The sequence below is a fragment of the Portunus trituberculatus genome, chromosome 32, assembly GCF_017591435.1.
Source record: "Portunus trituberculatus isolate SZX2019 chromosome 32, ASM1759143v1, whole genome shotgun sequence".
Classification (NCBI taxonomy): domain Eukaryota; kingdom Metazoa; phylum Arthropoda; class Malacostraca; order Decapoda; family Portunidae; genus Portunus; species Portunus trituberculatus.
Window position 1 is genome coordinate 5,531,855 of NC_059286.1, and position 16,748 is coordinate 5,548,602.

Sequence of the window (16,748 nt, forward strand, 5' to 3'; positions counted from 1 at the left end):
CTTACCCTCACCTGATCTCCCCCTGCCCCTCATCTTCCCTCTACACAGTCCCTCACGTACCGGCCAACATTTCCTCTTTTTACACATCTTAAAGTCAGGCCTCCGTCACCTTAGCTTATATATAATTCACCTGCCGTCACTTCCTAAATCTTAGTCTCTCCCGAACATGACCGCTCACGTTTGTCTAGTCATGGGAAGAATTAGAGCAAAATTCCGCATTCACTTCCACTGTTTTCTGTCTTGCCTCTACTTTTAGTCTATAATTCATTTGGTTTTGTGAGCAGATCGTTGGTTTATTGTGAGTATGTTCTTTAATTTCAAACTAACTCGACATCTCTTCATATTCTTTCTCCCTCGTCCTAAGATTACAATTTTTAGATAGTTCAGCATCTTATTCTGGCTTAATTGTTATGGATTTTCAAGAGTGTATTCATGGGTATAGTGACAGTTTGATAACATTCTGCATCACCAATAAAAAAAAGGGCAGAAACTAAGCTAATTATCTCTCTTACATTTGAAAATCCTACTTGTGAAAGCCCAAAGCGTGTCAGAGTACGAGCCTTAAAGCCAAGACGTGTTCCTAAGCCTACACTTCCCGGCGCTGGCAAACGACCCGCCGCCTTTAAGACAAATTCGCTACCGAGGCTTCTTTCAAGAGTTGCCGCGGAGTCCGTGTCTCCGTGACGCGAGGCGGATCATTAGCTAAAGTTGAACGTGATGAAGCGTTTTCCGGTGCATCGTGGCATGTGTCGTGTGCGAACCACCAGGGCGGAATAGTAAAAAGTGTTGACGAGGATGAAGAGACGTGGTGAGGGAGTACTTGGGTGTGGCAACATTGAAGTTATGTTGGGTACCGGGCCAAGAATTTAGAAACGCAGTATTGATCTTAATTGTTTGATTTGTTGCTTTGGGATTGATTGAGGGAAGTAGAAGTGGGCTGTGGAGTGTATGAGGATGGCAGCATTGAACGTTGGGTACAAGGACAAAGATTTAGAAACGCAGTATTGATCTTAATTGGCTGATTGGTTGCTTTGGGATTGACTGAGGGAAGCAGAAAGGTGGTGGACTGTGGGGTGTTATGTGAGACGGATTAGGGTGTGGCAGCATTGAAGGTGTGCTGAGTGTATCAAGAGACGATGTGATAGATGATTATTTACTTTGGTTGACTTTGCTGAAATTCCGTCGTTCCAATAATTTAGTCATGATATTTAGATGGAAAGATAAAGGTAGGTGTGTGTGTGTGTGTGTGTGTGTGTGTGTGTGTGTGTGTGTGTGTGTGTGTGTGTGTGTGTGTGTTTTAAAGCAGTTCCAGTTGTTAATATTCAGTCTCTCTCTCTCTCTCTCTCTCTCTCTCTCTCTCTCTCTCTCTCTCTCTCTCTCTCTCTCTCTCTCTCTCTCTCTCTCTCTCTCGCTAACTTCATAAAAGAAAAACAAGTGACTGCTTGTGGTCGTCAGTGTCTTGCGAGGTGATAGATAGTCAGGCAGCCGGAGGGAAGGAGGGAGAGAAGGGAGGAGAAAATGGGGGAGAGAGGGAGGAAGGAGGAAGGAGAAAGGGAGGGAGAGTTAGGCAGGCAGTGTGACAGGAAGCACCAAGAAAAATGAGGACATGAAGAAAAAAAAATTGAGAAAGTTGAATAATGAATGATTTAGGCGAAAAATTACAGGGCATAAAAGAAAATGAAATTAAAAAGAGGAAGACGAAGCGAGTGGCGGGGAAAAAATGAACGAGTTATATGAGAGAGAGAGAGAGAGAGAGAGAGAGAGAGAGAGAGAGAGAGAGAGAGAGAGAGCGAACGAGGACACTGAAGTGGACGACAGATAAACACTAAGTAGGTTCTCTTGTCCTCGTCTTTCTTGTTCTCAGTTGTCAGTCTCCTCCTCCTCCTCCTCCTCCTCCTCCTCCTCCTCCTCCTCCTCCTCCTCCTCCTTTTCGTAATCCTCTCCTCTCCTTCCCATTCCTCCTATCCTTCTTCACTCGTGCTCTCTAATCCTTCCATCACCTCCTTTCCTCCTCCTCCTCCTCCTCCTCCTCCTCCTCCATCCTGCCATCCTTCCTGGAATATGATATTTATGAATTTGTGAAGCGACGGGAAGTCAATGTGAGAAAGAAGAATCTCTCTCTAATGCCCCACTGATCATTAAGCAAGTCAGTCTTCCCGCCTCTTGTGGAAGCTCCATGTCATTTTGGAAGGGAAAACAGCACAGACACACGTCAATAAGAAATAATGATGAAGATGATAATGGACTATGATAATGATCTGGCTCTTGAGTTTTAAGTTTCCCTTTGTGATTTTTTTATATCAAGGAAAGATTTTAAAGGTATGGTAATTATTTTTTTAATGATGTGTTTTTTTGTTGTTGTTTTTTTCTGGTTTAGGTAGTTTTGTTCTTAACTCATAGTCACCTCGTTCTTCCTTCCTCTCTCTCTCTCTCTCTCTCTCTCTTCTTCCTCTTCTTTTCCTTTTCTCTTTCTCCCCTCTTCCTCACTTCTCCTTCACCCTTAATTCCGCTCCGCCACATATTATGATAGTGAAGGTGATGGTGATGTTGAAACCTTGCAACAGTAGACGCCTTCATGTGTGTGTGTGTGTGTGTGTGTGTGTGAGAGAGAGAGAGAGAGAGAGAGAGAGAGAGAGAGAGAGAGAGAGAGAGAGAGAGAGAGAGAGAGAGAGAGAGAGAGAGTGTGTGTGTGTGTGTGAGTGCAAAACGAAGCGTAAAGGAGGTTACGTTCAAACTTCCCTTCCCCGATCTCTCTTCACGTGTGTGTGTGTGTGTGTGTGTGTGTGTGTGTGTGTGTGTGTGTGTGTGTGTGTGTGTGTGTGTGTGTGTGTGTGTGTGTTTGTGTGTGTGTGTCCAAATAGACCGTTGACAAGGGCCTCATAGTAAGCCTCCTCTCTCCCTCCTCTCCCTCTCCATCTACCCCCTCTCTCACCTCTCTCCCTGTGACCTGTGTGTGCCTTCTCTGTACGATCGAGGTCAGAGGTCACGATTAGGAATGGTCAATCTTCCCTCCGCTCACTCCCCACCCTCTCTTTTCCCCTTCCACTCTCTCCCTCTACGCTATTAAAAATCAACATTTGGTTTCTTTTTTATAGGAACATTTGCATTAAGCCATTTTCTTTTATTTGTGGTGGAATGACATTTGTTTTTCTATATTGACAGTAAGGGGATGGTATGAAAGTTGACGGTAAAAGAGAGAGAATGAAAGTGTAAGATAGGTAATACAGAAAATCTTTAGAAAAATTGTACAAGGAAGAAGGTATTTTTTTTTTCAGTAAATCGAGGGAGCACAGATTGAGTATGGGGAATATCATAGAGAAAGTAAGGAAAAATAAGGAAAATTTAGTGAAGAGAATGAGAGAGAGAGAGAGAGAGAGAGAGAGAGAGAGAGAGAGAGAGAGAGAGAGAGAGAGAGAGTGAACGCATCATATCTTAACTTTACCGTCCTTTTCATACCCTGTCACATACACTCACCCACACACACACACACACACACACACACACACACACACACACACCCACACACACACACACACACACACACACACGCTAACAACGACAGCTACGCCAATAAGCAAACCAAAAAGCATTATTGTTGTCGGGGTGACCTTACTGGGATCTCCGCGCCTAGGATGCCTTTTTGATCTCGCTGGCTCCCGGACAATATAAGAACACCCCCCCCTCTCTCTCTCTCTCTCTCTCTCTCTCTCTCTCTCTCAATATTTAATCAGTACCGATCATCCTCGTCCTTTTTTTTCCTCTTTTCATCCAATTATTTTTCTCTTTCCTTAACCTCATATAGTTCCTTTTGAAGTCTCGTGTTTTCCTTCGCGCTCTGCCTCGCCGACCACACTCCCACGGCGGCCCAGCGACGCGTGGCAGCCGTGGGAGCGCCGGGAAATTGAGGGAGAGAGTAGCGTTGCGTAAACCGTGAGAGAGAGAGAGAGAGAGAGAGAGAGAGAGAGAGAGATAGGGTGAGAAGGATGATATAGGCACCAAACGGAAGAAAGCTCACAGAATCAAGCAAAATCGGAGAGAGAGAGAGAGAGAGAGAGAGAGAGAGAGAGAGAGAGAGAGAGAGAGAGAGGTGGGCAGTGTGGTTTTCCATCCAAGCTCGTGGGAAATTACAGATTCACTCCCGTCACGCCCGCCTCGTGTGGAAGATGACTCGCTGCTTCCTTTCTCCTGCTCGAGGTGAATAAAAAGAAGATAATAAAGATAATCAAGATAATCTACTCAAAATTTCATTCATTGAGAAAAAATTATATTCTTGGGATTTTATTTATTTTTTATTTCTTTTGTCGTAAGTCACTTGATGAATGAAGGTGAATCATGATTAATGTCCTTTTCACATTCTAATATTTTCTCTCTCTCTCTCTCTCTCTCTCTCTCTCTCTCTCTCTCTCTCTCTCTCTCTCTCTCTTTCCCCAGTCATTCCATTATTACCTGCCTTCTTTATCTTCTATTGTTTTATTTTATTACTTTCCAATATACGCTTCTTGCTTCCATTTTCGCTCCTCTCTCTCTCTCTCTCTCTCTCTCTCTCTCTCTCTCTCTCTCTCTCTCTCTCTCTCTCTCTCTCTTTCTGTCTGCGGCTGTGTGCAAAATAAACACGCTTCGTAACGTTGTGTCGGTTGTGTAAATATATAAGGTCTATATATCGTGGGTGTGTGTGTGTCCCCAGCGCCAGGCAGACTCAGATAAGAGATAAAAACACTGGATAACGCAGCAGTGAAGGTCCAGAAGACATTGACAGGATAGATATACATTGTGAGCATTGTCCGGGAGAGGAAAGAGAGAGAGAGGGTGGAGAGAGAAAGAGAAAAGGAAACTGTATATATATTTTCTCTCTCTCTCTCTCTCTCTCTCTCTCTCTCTCTCTCTCTCTCTCTCTGCAAGGGAACACGTGCATTGCTCTCTTACTTTTAATTAAATATTTTCCCTTGGATACTTTTTCGTTCTAAATCTCAACACCTTTCCTCCTCCTCCTCCTCCTCCTCCTCCTCCTCCTCCTCCTCCTCCTCCTCCTCCTCCTCCTCCTCCTTCACCTCGTCTCAAGTTTCTTATTTTGCCTTCATTTCCTCTTTTCTCACCTCCATTACTTATCCCCATCTCCTCCTCCTCCTATTCCTCCTCCTCCTTCTCCTTCTGTCTGCAGGCGGCCAGAAGCCAGACCTAAGACACAATCGCTGGAGGAAGGTGAAAAATGGTCTCAGTTTAGCTGGGAATAGAGTCCGCGGCGAAGCGTAAGAGAGAAATATGATAAAAGTAACAAAAGGAGGAAAGATCGCAGGAGAAATCGCCTCTTAGAGTGAGAGAAACGAGGAAAGTGTGCGATGGAAAGACAGAGAATTGGGGAGATTTGTGTTTCAAGTCTTGGTCGAAGGTAAGGGAAGAAGGGAAGGAAGGAGGGATGGTAGGAGAGAAGGTAGGAAAGTAGGAACTGTTACTCTAATTTTCCATACCTTCTTTCTTCAGCTCCTTCGTTCTCTGTTTCCATCCATTTGGCTTTGTTTCAATTCTCCCTGACCCTCCATTTATCTCTTCCTTTTCTTTCTCCTCCTCCTTTTGCTCCTTCCCTTTCTCCTTCTCTGATCTCTGACGTCTCTCAATTCTTCCTTCTTTCTCCTTGTCTGCTTTCCTTCTGCCACCTTTTTGTCATCCTTTCTTTCTGATTCCTCCTCCTCTTCCTCTTCTTCCTCCTGTTGACCTTCATATATGAACAATATTTTTATTACCTCTTTGCCTTAAGCTTTCTCTCTTTTTATTATTCATTCTCTTTTTGTACCATTTGATAGTGTCTTGTCTCTTTTATTGGTATTTCTTATTTGTCTATGAGAGAGAGAGAGAGAGAGAGAGAGAGAGAGAGAGAGAGAATATGTTTGCTATTTATCTCTTTGGATAGCGTTATCTGATCGTCTTCCCTCTCTCTCTCTCTCTCTTTCTTTTCTACCTTTTCGTGCTATTCACTTGCTTCCCTCCTATTCATTTCTCTCCCTCCAGTCGCTCTTTTCTTCCATGTCATTCCTCTCTCTCTCTCTCTCTCTCTCTCTCTCTCTCTCTCTCTCTCTCTCTCTCTCTCTCTCTCTCTCTAACGAAGCACTTCCTTTTCCTGCATTTCAGTGTCTTATATTTTTCCTTATTTTTCCTTTTCCGTGCTGGTGTTGTCAAGGCCTCAAGGACACACAGGACTCGCCCCAAATTGAGATATTGTTTCAGTAAAGCATAAACAAACTCAAGTGTCTGACCTCGCTACTTGATATTTTCCACCTTCTTCTCTTGAGAGTCAACTGTATGTTTCTCGTGTTTATCCTCCGTAAAGATGAATATATTGTGGTCATAATTTTTTTGGGTTGTTATTCACTTCACTAATATGTACAGTTTTATGGGGCCCTAACATCTAACCTAGCGTGATGTAACCTAACCTAATTTAATCTAACGTAACTAACCTTTAACGTAATCAAACCTAACCTTAATTAACCTCTTCAGTACTGGGGCATATTTTTACCATGAGTTTTGGTTGTAAGATGATTTTATTTACATTTTGAAAGGTCTATGGAGGTTGGAAGGTCAATGGCCGGAGATTTCACTATTTCAATCCCCACATAAGTTTCTGGAGCTGTATAAAATCAGAATGAATATGGAAACGCGTCATGGTACTGAAGGGGCTAACTTAATATAGTCTAATCTACTTAAATCTAACTTAATCTATAATATCCTAACATAAATAAATCTAACTTAATCGAAGCTATAACCAAAATTCACTGTTTCGTATTAGTCTTTCCTCATAAAGTAAATGTTTTCACTCTTTCATAGTTTATTATTGTAGGGAAACATAAAGAAATCTGCACTAACCTAACGTAATCTTAAGTATCGTTCAGTAATCAAATCTAATTTAATCGAAGCTAAAGCAAAATTCACTGGTTCGTATCAGTCTTTCCTCGTAAAGAAGATGTTTTCACTTCATAGTTTATCTTTGTAGAGAAAAATAAACATGCTCACACACACTCTTGTCTCACTAATGCATAACTACACTCACTTTACAATCCTCACCACTTGATATCTCACCTCCTCCCTTTCCTCCTCCTCCCTCTCGTCCTCCTCCTCCCTCTCGTCCTCCTCCTCCTCCTCCTCCTCCTCCTCCTCCTCCTCCTCCTCCTCTCCTCCTCCTCTCTGCATCTCATGATCTTATTGGAGAATAATTTGATGCACTCACGCTCTCACGCACTCATGCACACGGCGATGCTATCAAGGAAACATGATTAGTATTAAAAACATGACAAACTCTCCTTGTAACTTATCATAAAAGATCGATTTATTTAAAGATTCTATACATTAAAGGCGTAAACGATGATTTTTTCCTCTCTTTTCAATTCGTATGAGGCGATAAGGAAGAAAATATATAGAAAACTGAACTCAAATGAAAATAAGAGACAAAACTATATTTTTCTTTATTTCTTATTTATTCTGAAGGGGAAGGGAGGAAGTTAGGGTGCATTTCTATAAGCTACAGAGAGAGAGAGAGAGAGAGAGAGAGAGAGAGAGAGAGAGAGAGAGAGAGAGAGAGAAAGTATGTGGTGATGGTGTAAAGTGAAAAGATTAAGCTAAAACTTTACTGTGGGTGTGAGGAAGCTTGACGGGGCATTAAATGTGAGGTCAGGAGGAGGAGGAGGAGGAGGAGAATAGGAAAGAAGGAACACGAGAGAGAGAGAGAGAGAGAGAGAGAGAGAGAGAGAGAGAGAGAGAGAGAGAAAGTTTAGGGGAGCATAGTATAGTTTTTATTGCCCCTCTCCCTCCTTATATGACATCTATGAAGCTTTGTTGCGCTCTCTCTCTCTCTCTCTCTCTCTCTCTCTCTCTCTCTCAGTCTAGACAGATAAATCCCTGATCATCCTTCCTTCCATTTTACTTCCTTCCTCACTTATTAACATGAGCAAAGGAGGAGGAGGAAGAAAAAGAAGAAGAGGAGGAGGAGGAGGAGGAGGAGGAGCCATCGTAATTCTTTCTTTCACTCACATCAAGAAGATCGATGAAGATTCATGATTACAGTCAACACTTTAGAAACTTTGCAACGATTACAGCACCTACTACTACTACTACTACTACTACTACTACTACTACCACCACCACCACCACCACTACTATTACTATTACTACTACTACTACTACTACTACTCTCACCTTGGAAACAAATCTTATTCAGTCTGACAGCACGTGAGAATATGTTGATAATATTCTTCATTCATAAGACTTGCTATCCTCAATGTAGTTCATTTGAAAGATTAGACAAGGCGCTAAAAATATTCATGTAACTTAACGTAAGGTAGTATTCTTTTAAACACTTTGAGGTTTCGTCAGGACAACTTTTGTACACCACATTAGTCTAGATTTCACAATGTTTCCTCCCATTTAATGAGGCAAAAGTTTTAAAATAATGAAAAAAAATGCATCAGGCATTTCATAACTACACTGGAATCTGTTGAAAGTGTCCTTGTTTATAAACGATTACTGGTATCAAGAAAGCGCTTTTGAAGTTTTAATACTCCTTAGAAAAATACCATTATAGCAATGAAAGTACGAATGATAATTTTAATAATCTCTTTCAAACCTATTGTAAGGTAGTCTTTCTAAAACTGAGAAGACACTTTTCAAATCATAACAATCCATGAAAATCTACTATTGGAACCATTAGAACACTCTTGAAAACTTTAATAGCTCCTGATTGAAAAAAAAAAAAAACATTAGAATCAAGAATACACACTCAACATCCTAATAATATCAAGTGCAATCTCTTGAATTAAAAGTCACAGATGTCAATAACAGAAAACAAGACTAAATCCTTTCACACGATAAATCCTGATATATATATATAAAAAAAAACAAGAAAACTAACTTTAAATTCCTGATTACGTCAACTACAACCAGTTAACCCTTCAGTATTGAGACACATTTTTAAATTGAGTTTTGGATACGATTAGGCGATTTCATTTACATTAGGAAGGGTCTGTGAAGGTTAGAAGATTAATCCAAACATTATTATGAAGCGTTTCCATATTCATTTTGCTTCAGAAACACATGTAGGTGATTGAAATAGTAAAGACTGTGACCATTAATCTTCTGACCGTCATAGACCTTTCCTAATGTAAGTAAAATAGTCTAATCGTACACAAATATCAAGGTAAAAATGTGTCCTAGTACTGAAGGAGTTAATGACCTGAGTCTTCACATTTTGATCCCCACGTAAGTTCCTGAAGCTGTAGAAAATCACCAAATAGTAAGCAGAACACTTATGAAAACATTCCCTGGTACTGAAGAGGTCAAGGAAGTCACCGACCCAAGCCACTTAAGTTAAGCACACTGACCTGAACACCCGAACACCGAACTCTTTTCATACACACGGAATGAAGGATGATGAAGTAAAGCCAACAACACCCTCACGGCCTGCCTGTATTGTTCAAGAAGGTGGATGGAGGAAGAATGCAGGGTCTCACAATTTAAATATAAATGAGAGGAGGGAAGTGATCCTCTCCAGACAGGTTTCATGAATATATCAACTTAGCGAAATAGGTCCTTTAGGTGTGGCCAGAGGGCTTGTGATGATGGTAGCGATGGCGATGGTGGTGGTGCTGAAGGTGGTGGTGGAGAGAGAAGCAAGAAAAGGTAAGGGGAAAGGGATACGAGATAAGGCAGGGAAGGATAACTAATATTGAGAGAGAGAGAGAGAGAGAGAGAGAGAGAGAGAGAGAGAGAGAGAGAGAGAGAGAGAGAGAGAGAGAGAGAGAGAGAGAGAGCGAAGACTACAAAGAGAAACGGAGACATTGAAAAGAGAAAGAGGGGAAGAAAGGGAGAAGAATTAATAAAAACGTAGATAGAAAGAGAAATAGAAGGAGATATAGATAACAACAGAGAAAGGATAAAGACTGCATTGAACTCGAGAAATGCAAACAATAGACAGAAAAAAAAGATGAAGAAAAAATCAATGTATATGAATTGTAGGAGAGAGAGAGAGAGAGAGAGAGAGAGAGAGAGAGAGAGAGAGAGAGAGAGAGAGAGAGAGAGAGAGAGAGAGAGAGAGAGAGAGAGAGAGAGAGAGAGAGATCTGAAGAGAAAGAGAGATCTGAAGAGAAAGAGATAAGGAAAGGAAAAATACTTATGACTAGAGAGAGAGAGAGAGAGAGAGAGAGAGAGAGAGAGAGAGAGAGAGAGAGAGAGCGAGAGCTAGAGAGAGAAAACAGCAAACCCTTGTCAGGCATTTCTTAAAATATTGAGGAATGACACTACCTCTGATGACCTTAACTGTCCTGGCAACTGAATGTGACCTTTACTGGTAGGTCATCGACACACACACACACACACACACACACACACACACACACACACACACACACACACACACACACACACACACACACACACACACACACACACACACACACACACACACACACACACACACACACACACACACACACACACACACACACACACACACACACACACACACACACACACACACACACACACACACACACACACACACACACACACACACACACACACACACACACACACACACACACACACACACACACACACACACATACTTAGATCCTTACATACATACGAGACGAGAACAGGAGCGCTTGTCGGCAAGAAGAGAAAAAATGACACTGTGATAAACCAGCGCTGAAGTTTGGAATACAAGGCGGAAAAATAAACCGTGTATTTTGACTGAAAAACGGAGAACTGTGACGGCGATGGTTCCAGTGTCGCTTGTTTTCTATTTTTTTTTTTTTTTTTGCATTCTTTCTATGATCCTAACACTTCCTTTATTTTGGTGTCATTTTTGTAAGTGCAGTGGCGTGGTATTTGTTAATATATAATGTGCTCCTTGTGAACTTTGCTGCAAACAGAAAACTAAAAGGTAGAGTTTATATTTTTATCCTCATTTCGTCACAGAAATTGTTAGTTTTTAAATATATTTATGAATACAAGTAAAATATTGCATTAACTAGAAACGTGAAAAATTTTATAAAGAAGTTGGAGGAGTAAAACACACACACACACACACACACACACAGAGAGAGAGAGAGAGAGAGAGAGAGAGAGAGAGAGAGAGAGAGAGAGAGAGAGAGAGAGAGAGAGAGAGAGAGAGAGAGAGAGAGAGAGAGAGAGAGAGAGAGAGAGAGAGAGAGAGAGAGAGAGAGAGACAGAGAGACAGAGAGACATCGAGAGAGAGAAACATACATACACACAGATCAATATGCAAATAAAAGCGAGATACACAAATGAACGAAACTCGCATACAATCTTCTAAAACCAGCCCCGAGCGACCCTCCCCCATAAGGGCGAAGCAACCGCTGTGTAATGGTAGCCCAAGCGTCCTTATGCAATTTGGAGGTAAAGAGAGACTCGGGGAAGTAGCGCAACTATCACGCCTTGCAATAATTTCACAGGTATTGCAATGGACGCGTTGTTGTTCCTGCTGTTGATAATGAATATTGCACGTTCTCATTTGCACATATAGTAGGTAGAGGTGGTGGTGGTGGTGGTGGTGGTGGTAGTTGTGGTGGTGGTGATGGTAGTACTTGTGGTGGTAGTAGGTGTAGCAGTAGTAGTAATAGCAGCTGTGGTAGTGTTGGTGGTGGTGGTGGTGGTGGTGGTGGTGGTTGTGTTAGTGGTAGTAGTAGTATAGTTGTAATGGTGGTAGTATCTCTCTCTCTCTCTCTCTCTCTCTCTCTCTCTCTCTCTCTCTCTCTCTCTCTCTCTCTCTCTCTCTCTCTCTCTCACACACACACACACACACACACACACACACACACACACACACACACACACACACACACACACACACACACACACACACACACACACACACACACACACACACAGTCAGATGATCTGTATTCAGTCAATGAGAGAGAGAGAGAGAGAGAGAGAGAGAGAGAGAGAGAGAGAAATTACTACAATAAAAGGTAGTACATACTAACAATTAACAGGTCATGATAATTAAAAGTCCGCTCTGATAATAAATATATTGCACGTTTAGGAAAAAAATATTTCTAGGAAAATAACAATTTTTTCACTAGAAAATAATTAAATGATTGCAATAGAAAAAGAAACATTTACTGCATTTTCATCTATTTTCACTATTTTTAAGTAGTACTATAAAAACAAGATAGATTATAATTGATTTACTACTTGGATATTAACTTTATTCCTCTTAAAGCCCAAACTAACAAAAAGATGTATATGAAATTGTAGGTTCTGTAATTTGCCTGTGAGAAGAAGAGACAACTAATGACACAGCGTAACTCTCGTATTAGTGACATGAGTAGCAAGAAGTACATCAGAAAGAAAAACTAATATGCTACTATGGATTTTTAAAGGGGGAGGAGTGACACTAATAACAAGGTCAAAGGAAGACCAAATATGAAAATTGCCGTTAAAATATTGCAAGACAGTAAGGAAGGGTATGCAGTCAAATATTCAAAGGAAAAACAACTCTAATTGCTGTACAAATATTGGAGGACATAAGGGATAGTGAGCCTTAGTTAGCCTCTCTACATTCCTTCCTGTCCTGGTGTGCATAAATCTCTCCTTCTTACGGTCTTCTCGCACTGCCTTTCCCTCGCCCTCCTCACCGCCACAGTACACTCTTATACCTCCCCAGAAATGCCTCAAAGGATGTGCTTGTAGAGACCGTCAAGTGGGCGTGAGGGAGAGGTTGTGTGAGTGTTTGTTCCACCTCCACCTCCACCACCTCTACCTCCACCACTACCACCACCACCACCTCCTTTTTCTCCTCCTCCTCCTCCTCCTCATTTATTTCCTGAGTCTCTCCCTCCTTCTCTGTCAGTTCCTTTCTTTCTCTCTTTCGTTGTTTCTTTCCTCAGCACCTTTACCATTTTGAGATACTTCTTTCACGACACCTCCTTTCTTTCTGTACATTTTTCTCCAGCTTCTCCGTCCGCCTCCACCTCCTTCTTCCACTGCAGGAGCTAAAATCGCACTCATGCTAAGCTCAAAACAACTGCCTGTTTCCCTCCCTCCTTCCTCTCTTACCAGCAGTGCACGAAACCTTTCACAAACACACGAACCTTAAAAGCAAGAGCGCAAGGCAACTTATGCACCTCAATATCGGTGAGAAATTCCCTAAACACACACATGCTGACACACAAGAACACAAAACAAGGTCGGGAGGGAAAACGGTGACGAAAACACACAGAAACTTGCATACATCAAGACTAGCATCGCTGTTGGCACTGGGCTGCAAAATGGGGCAGGAAAAAGGGTGTTAAATTGAGATAGGTTCAGGTGGAAGGTTCTCTGGCAGTGCGCATTCCATTTCTGATGTTATTGCTGTGATAGAACCAATGAAGATATCTTATGCAAGCGTGCGATTGTGATAGGAGACGATTGGAAGAGCCAGCAGTGATCCGGGAGAAGTGAAGTGGTGCCACGGAGGGTCAGGAAAGCTGCGGGGTCAAGAGAGGTCAGCCACGCGATTAACGGCTGACTGAACGAACTGGTTGATGGTACAGTAATACAACACCACAGATTGCATTATCTCTCTCTCTCTCTCTCTCTCTCTCTCTCTCTCTCTCTCTCTCTCTCATAACGAAGGCCTTTTTGTTCGGGTATGTGTAGCTTTGTTATTTTCTTTTATTTATTGATGTCTCCTTGATCAGTTTTCTTATTCATCTTTCCCTTCGGTTTTTTCTTTTCTTTCCTTCCTTTCACGTTGTTATTCCTTTCTTTCGTTTGTTTTTTCCTCCCTTTCTCCCTTTCTTCATTCAAACGTTTACAGCTCTCAATAACACCCCCCTCCCCACACTGTTTACAGCTCTCAATAATCCACCACCATACCTCCCCACCACCACCACCACCACCCAACACCACCACCACCACGCAACACCCACAGTTTAATCAGCCAGTCCACTTAAACTCCTTCTCCTCATTATCTTGAGCCACCTGACGCCTTCTCTTCTCTTTTTTCCTACAGCGCCTCCTTCGGAAATGACCCTGACGTACTACAAGCCCCGAATGGACACTGTGGCAGTCACCTGTAGGGCGGAAGGCGTCTTTCCGGCCCCTGACATCGCTATCTTCAGAAGCTCCCCCTCGGTCAGGTAAGAAAAAAAAAAAAAAACGGGATGAAAACAAGAGCCAGGAGGTGAAAAGAGTATGTTGAAATGCAATAAAGTGGAAATAGGAGAGAGAAAGGAAGTGGGATGGTGAGAAGTGGAAACAGGAGAGGATTGAAAAAAAGCGTGCAAAGATTGAGAGAAGAAATGTGGAGAGATGGAAAGAAGACTGAAAGGCAGTTTGAGGCAGCGAGAAGACGAAAGGAAAGAAAAGGAGGCGGTGGACCGAGCATAAAGGCTGAAAGAGGTAGAATGGGAGATTGGGAAGGAGAGAAGAAAACAGAAGGTATAGAAGGACCACGGGAAGGAGTAGGTAGGGGGAGCAAGAGGAAAATAGGGTAGGTAGGAGCGATAAAGGCCAGAGAGAAAACCAGTAATGGGGAAAAAAAAAAGGGAAAAATGAAGTAGTTGTGAGGGAGAGTACGAGAGGAAGAAAAGCATGAAAAATAGTTTGAAATTTGAGAAGCAGAAATATTAGACGATAAAGACTTCCAAGAAACAGAAAGACTTGAAAGACTTTAGAGACGAAAAATAAAAGATAAGAGAAGAGCAAAAAAAGCCAATTCAAGGCGACGTGCAAGGAGAAACTTGATATATTGATAAGTGATCGACATGGACGAGGAGGAAAAGGAGAAGGAGAAGGAGGAGGAGGAATAGGAACAGGAGGAGGAGAACATTTAAAGAAGAAAGATTAAAAAGTACATTAATCTGATAGAAAGTATTAGATTAACTGAGAAGAAAAGACAAGAATAGCTAAGGAGGAGTAAGAGGAGAAGGAAGAGGGTGAAGAAGAGGAAGAAGAGGAGGATCTGTAACTACATAACGTTTATTCATCTGAGGTAAATAGGATGAGAAATATTAAAGTGAGGGGTTGCAGGGTGACTCGTGCTAGGTGAGAGAGAGAGAGAGAGAGAGAGAGAGAGAGAGAGAGAGAGAGAGAGAGAGAGAGAGAGAGAGAGAGAGAGAGAAAATGGAAAGATTTAAAACAAGTGAAATGAATCAAGAGAAAAGACAGTCATAGAGAGAGAGAGAGAGAGAGAGAGAGAGAGAGAGAGAGAGAGAGAGAGAGAGAGAGAGAGAGAGAGAGAGAGAGAGAGAGAGAGAGAGAGAGAGAGAGAGAGAGAGAGAGAGAAATATAAAGAAAAATGGAAAGATTTAAAACAAGTGAAATGAATCAAGAGAAAAGACAGTCATAGAGAGAGAGAGAGAGAGAGAGAGAGAGAGAGAGAGAGAGAGAGAGAGAGAGAGAGAGAGAGAGAGAGAGAGTAATCAATATCTGGAAAATATATACAACATTTACATTCCAAATATTTATAATCTACATACCATGACGCAGTGTTATTGGGGAGTAATTAATCAGATTTCCACAAACTGATTAGGAAATATATGGTCGTATTATGAATGATGGATTGAAAAGCTCTCCTGTCGCTCCCACTAAAATGATTATCGTAGGATCAAGTAAATATTGAAAAAAAAGTCAATATTCTAGAACGTTAAGTACATTTGCTACATTTTGTTTGGAAATTGTTGTAGTTATTGTATCTTTTTGTTATTTCTTATATTGATCCTAACCAGAGAAAATTTTCACTTAAATGCATGTAAGAAAAAAAAGAAAGAAAAAAGAACAGGAATTTTAAGGAAAGCTTTGAGTAACTTTTATGATATTATAGTTTTAGAGTTGTATTTCTTTCATAATTACAGTTATATCCGGTAATGATAATTGTTTTGTCATTATTCTACAGGCGCATTGTAGTTGCAACATATCTAGTTAATAATCTGACTATATTGAGAATTTCGTACGAACTATGCCTAAATGTGATAGTAGTTATAATTAATTACCAGTTCTGCAAAAAAATGTATGTAAAACAACAACAGTGGCACCAACAGCAACAATAAGAGCAGGAACACCAATGATAACAATAATAGTAATAATAATAATAATAATAATAATAATAATAATAATAATAATAACAATAATAATGTATAATGTAATATTAGGCCTAATTACTCAAGCTGTAAAATTGGGAACAGGAAAGTGCCATCTCATAATTACCGAGGAAATTGAATACGAGAAGTGTAGGATTAGAATTAGTGCTTCAGACCAGAATTCTGTGAAAGCAGCGTCACATTCAGAAGCTGGGAATCTTCTGGCATTCATAGGAGTGCGGGAAAAAAGATTTATTTTAAAAGATAGACGAGGAGTGTAATGCGTTTAAAGGTGAGCGTTAGGAGGGCAAGAAAAATATGTATATTAAGTGATTGAAACTCCATGTATCTTAGGAAGTTCTTCACATCACGAGAGGATTTCAATCTGTGAAGTATTTGGTGTTCAGTGATGAATGATTTTATGTGAGTCAGTGAGAGCGTTAGTTTGACAAAGGTATTAACTGAACTTAGCTTTGTAACTTGTGAAATAAATCATAAAGGTAAATAGTGTGTTCCTGAGTGGGTTTACATTCCTCTCCCCCCTCTCTGCCGCTCCAACACACACACACACACACACACACACACACACACACACACACACACACACACACACACACACACACACACACACACACACACACACACACACACACACACACACACACACACACACAC

General features: G+C 41.3%; 1 protein-coding gene across 3 annotated transcripts in view; it reads left to right on the forward strand.

Moving 5' to 3' along the window:
• Positions 1-16,748, forward strand: part of LOC123511859 — a 298,637-nt gene that overhangs the window by 249,673 nt on the left and 32,216 nt on the right. For all 3 annotated transcript variants that reach the window (XM_045267909.1, XM_045267911.1, XM_045267910.1), the window contains exon 4: positions 14,006-14,132. In XM_045267909.1, the coding sequence (XP_045123844.1) occupies positions 14,006-14,132 (127 nt within the window). The remainder of the gene's footprint in view (positions 1-14,005; positions 14,133-16,748) is intronic.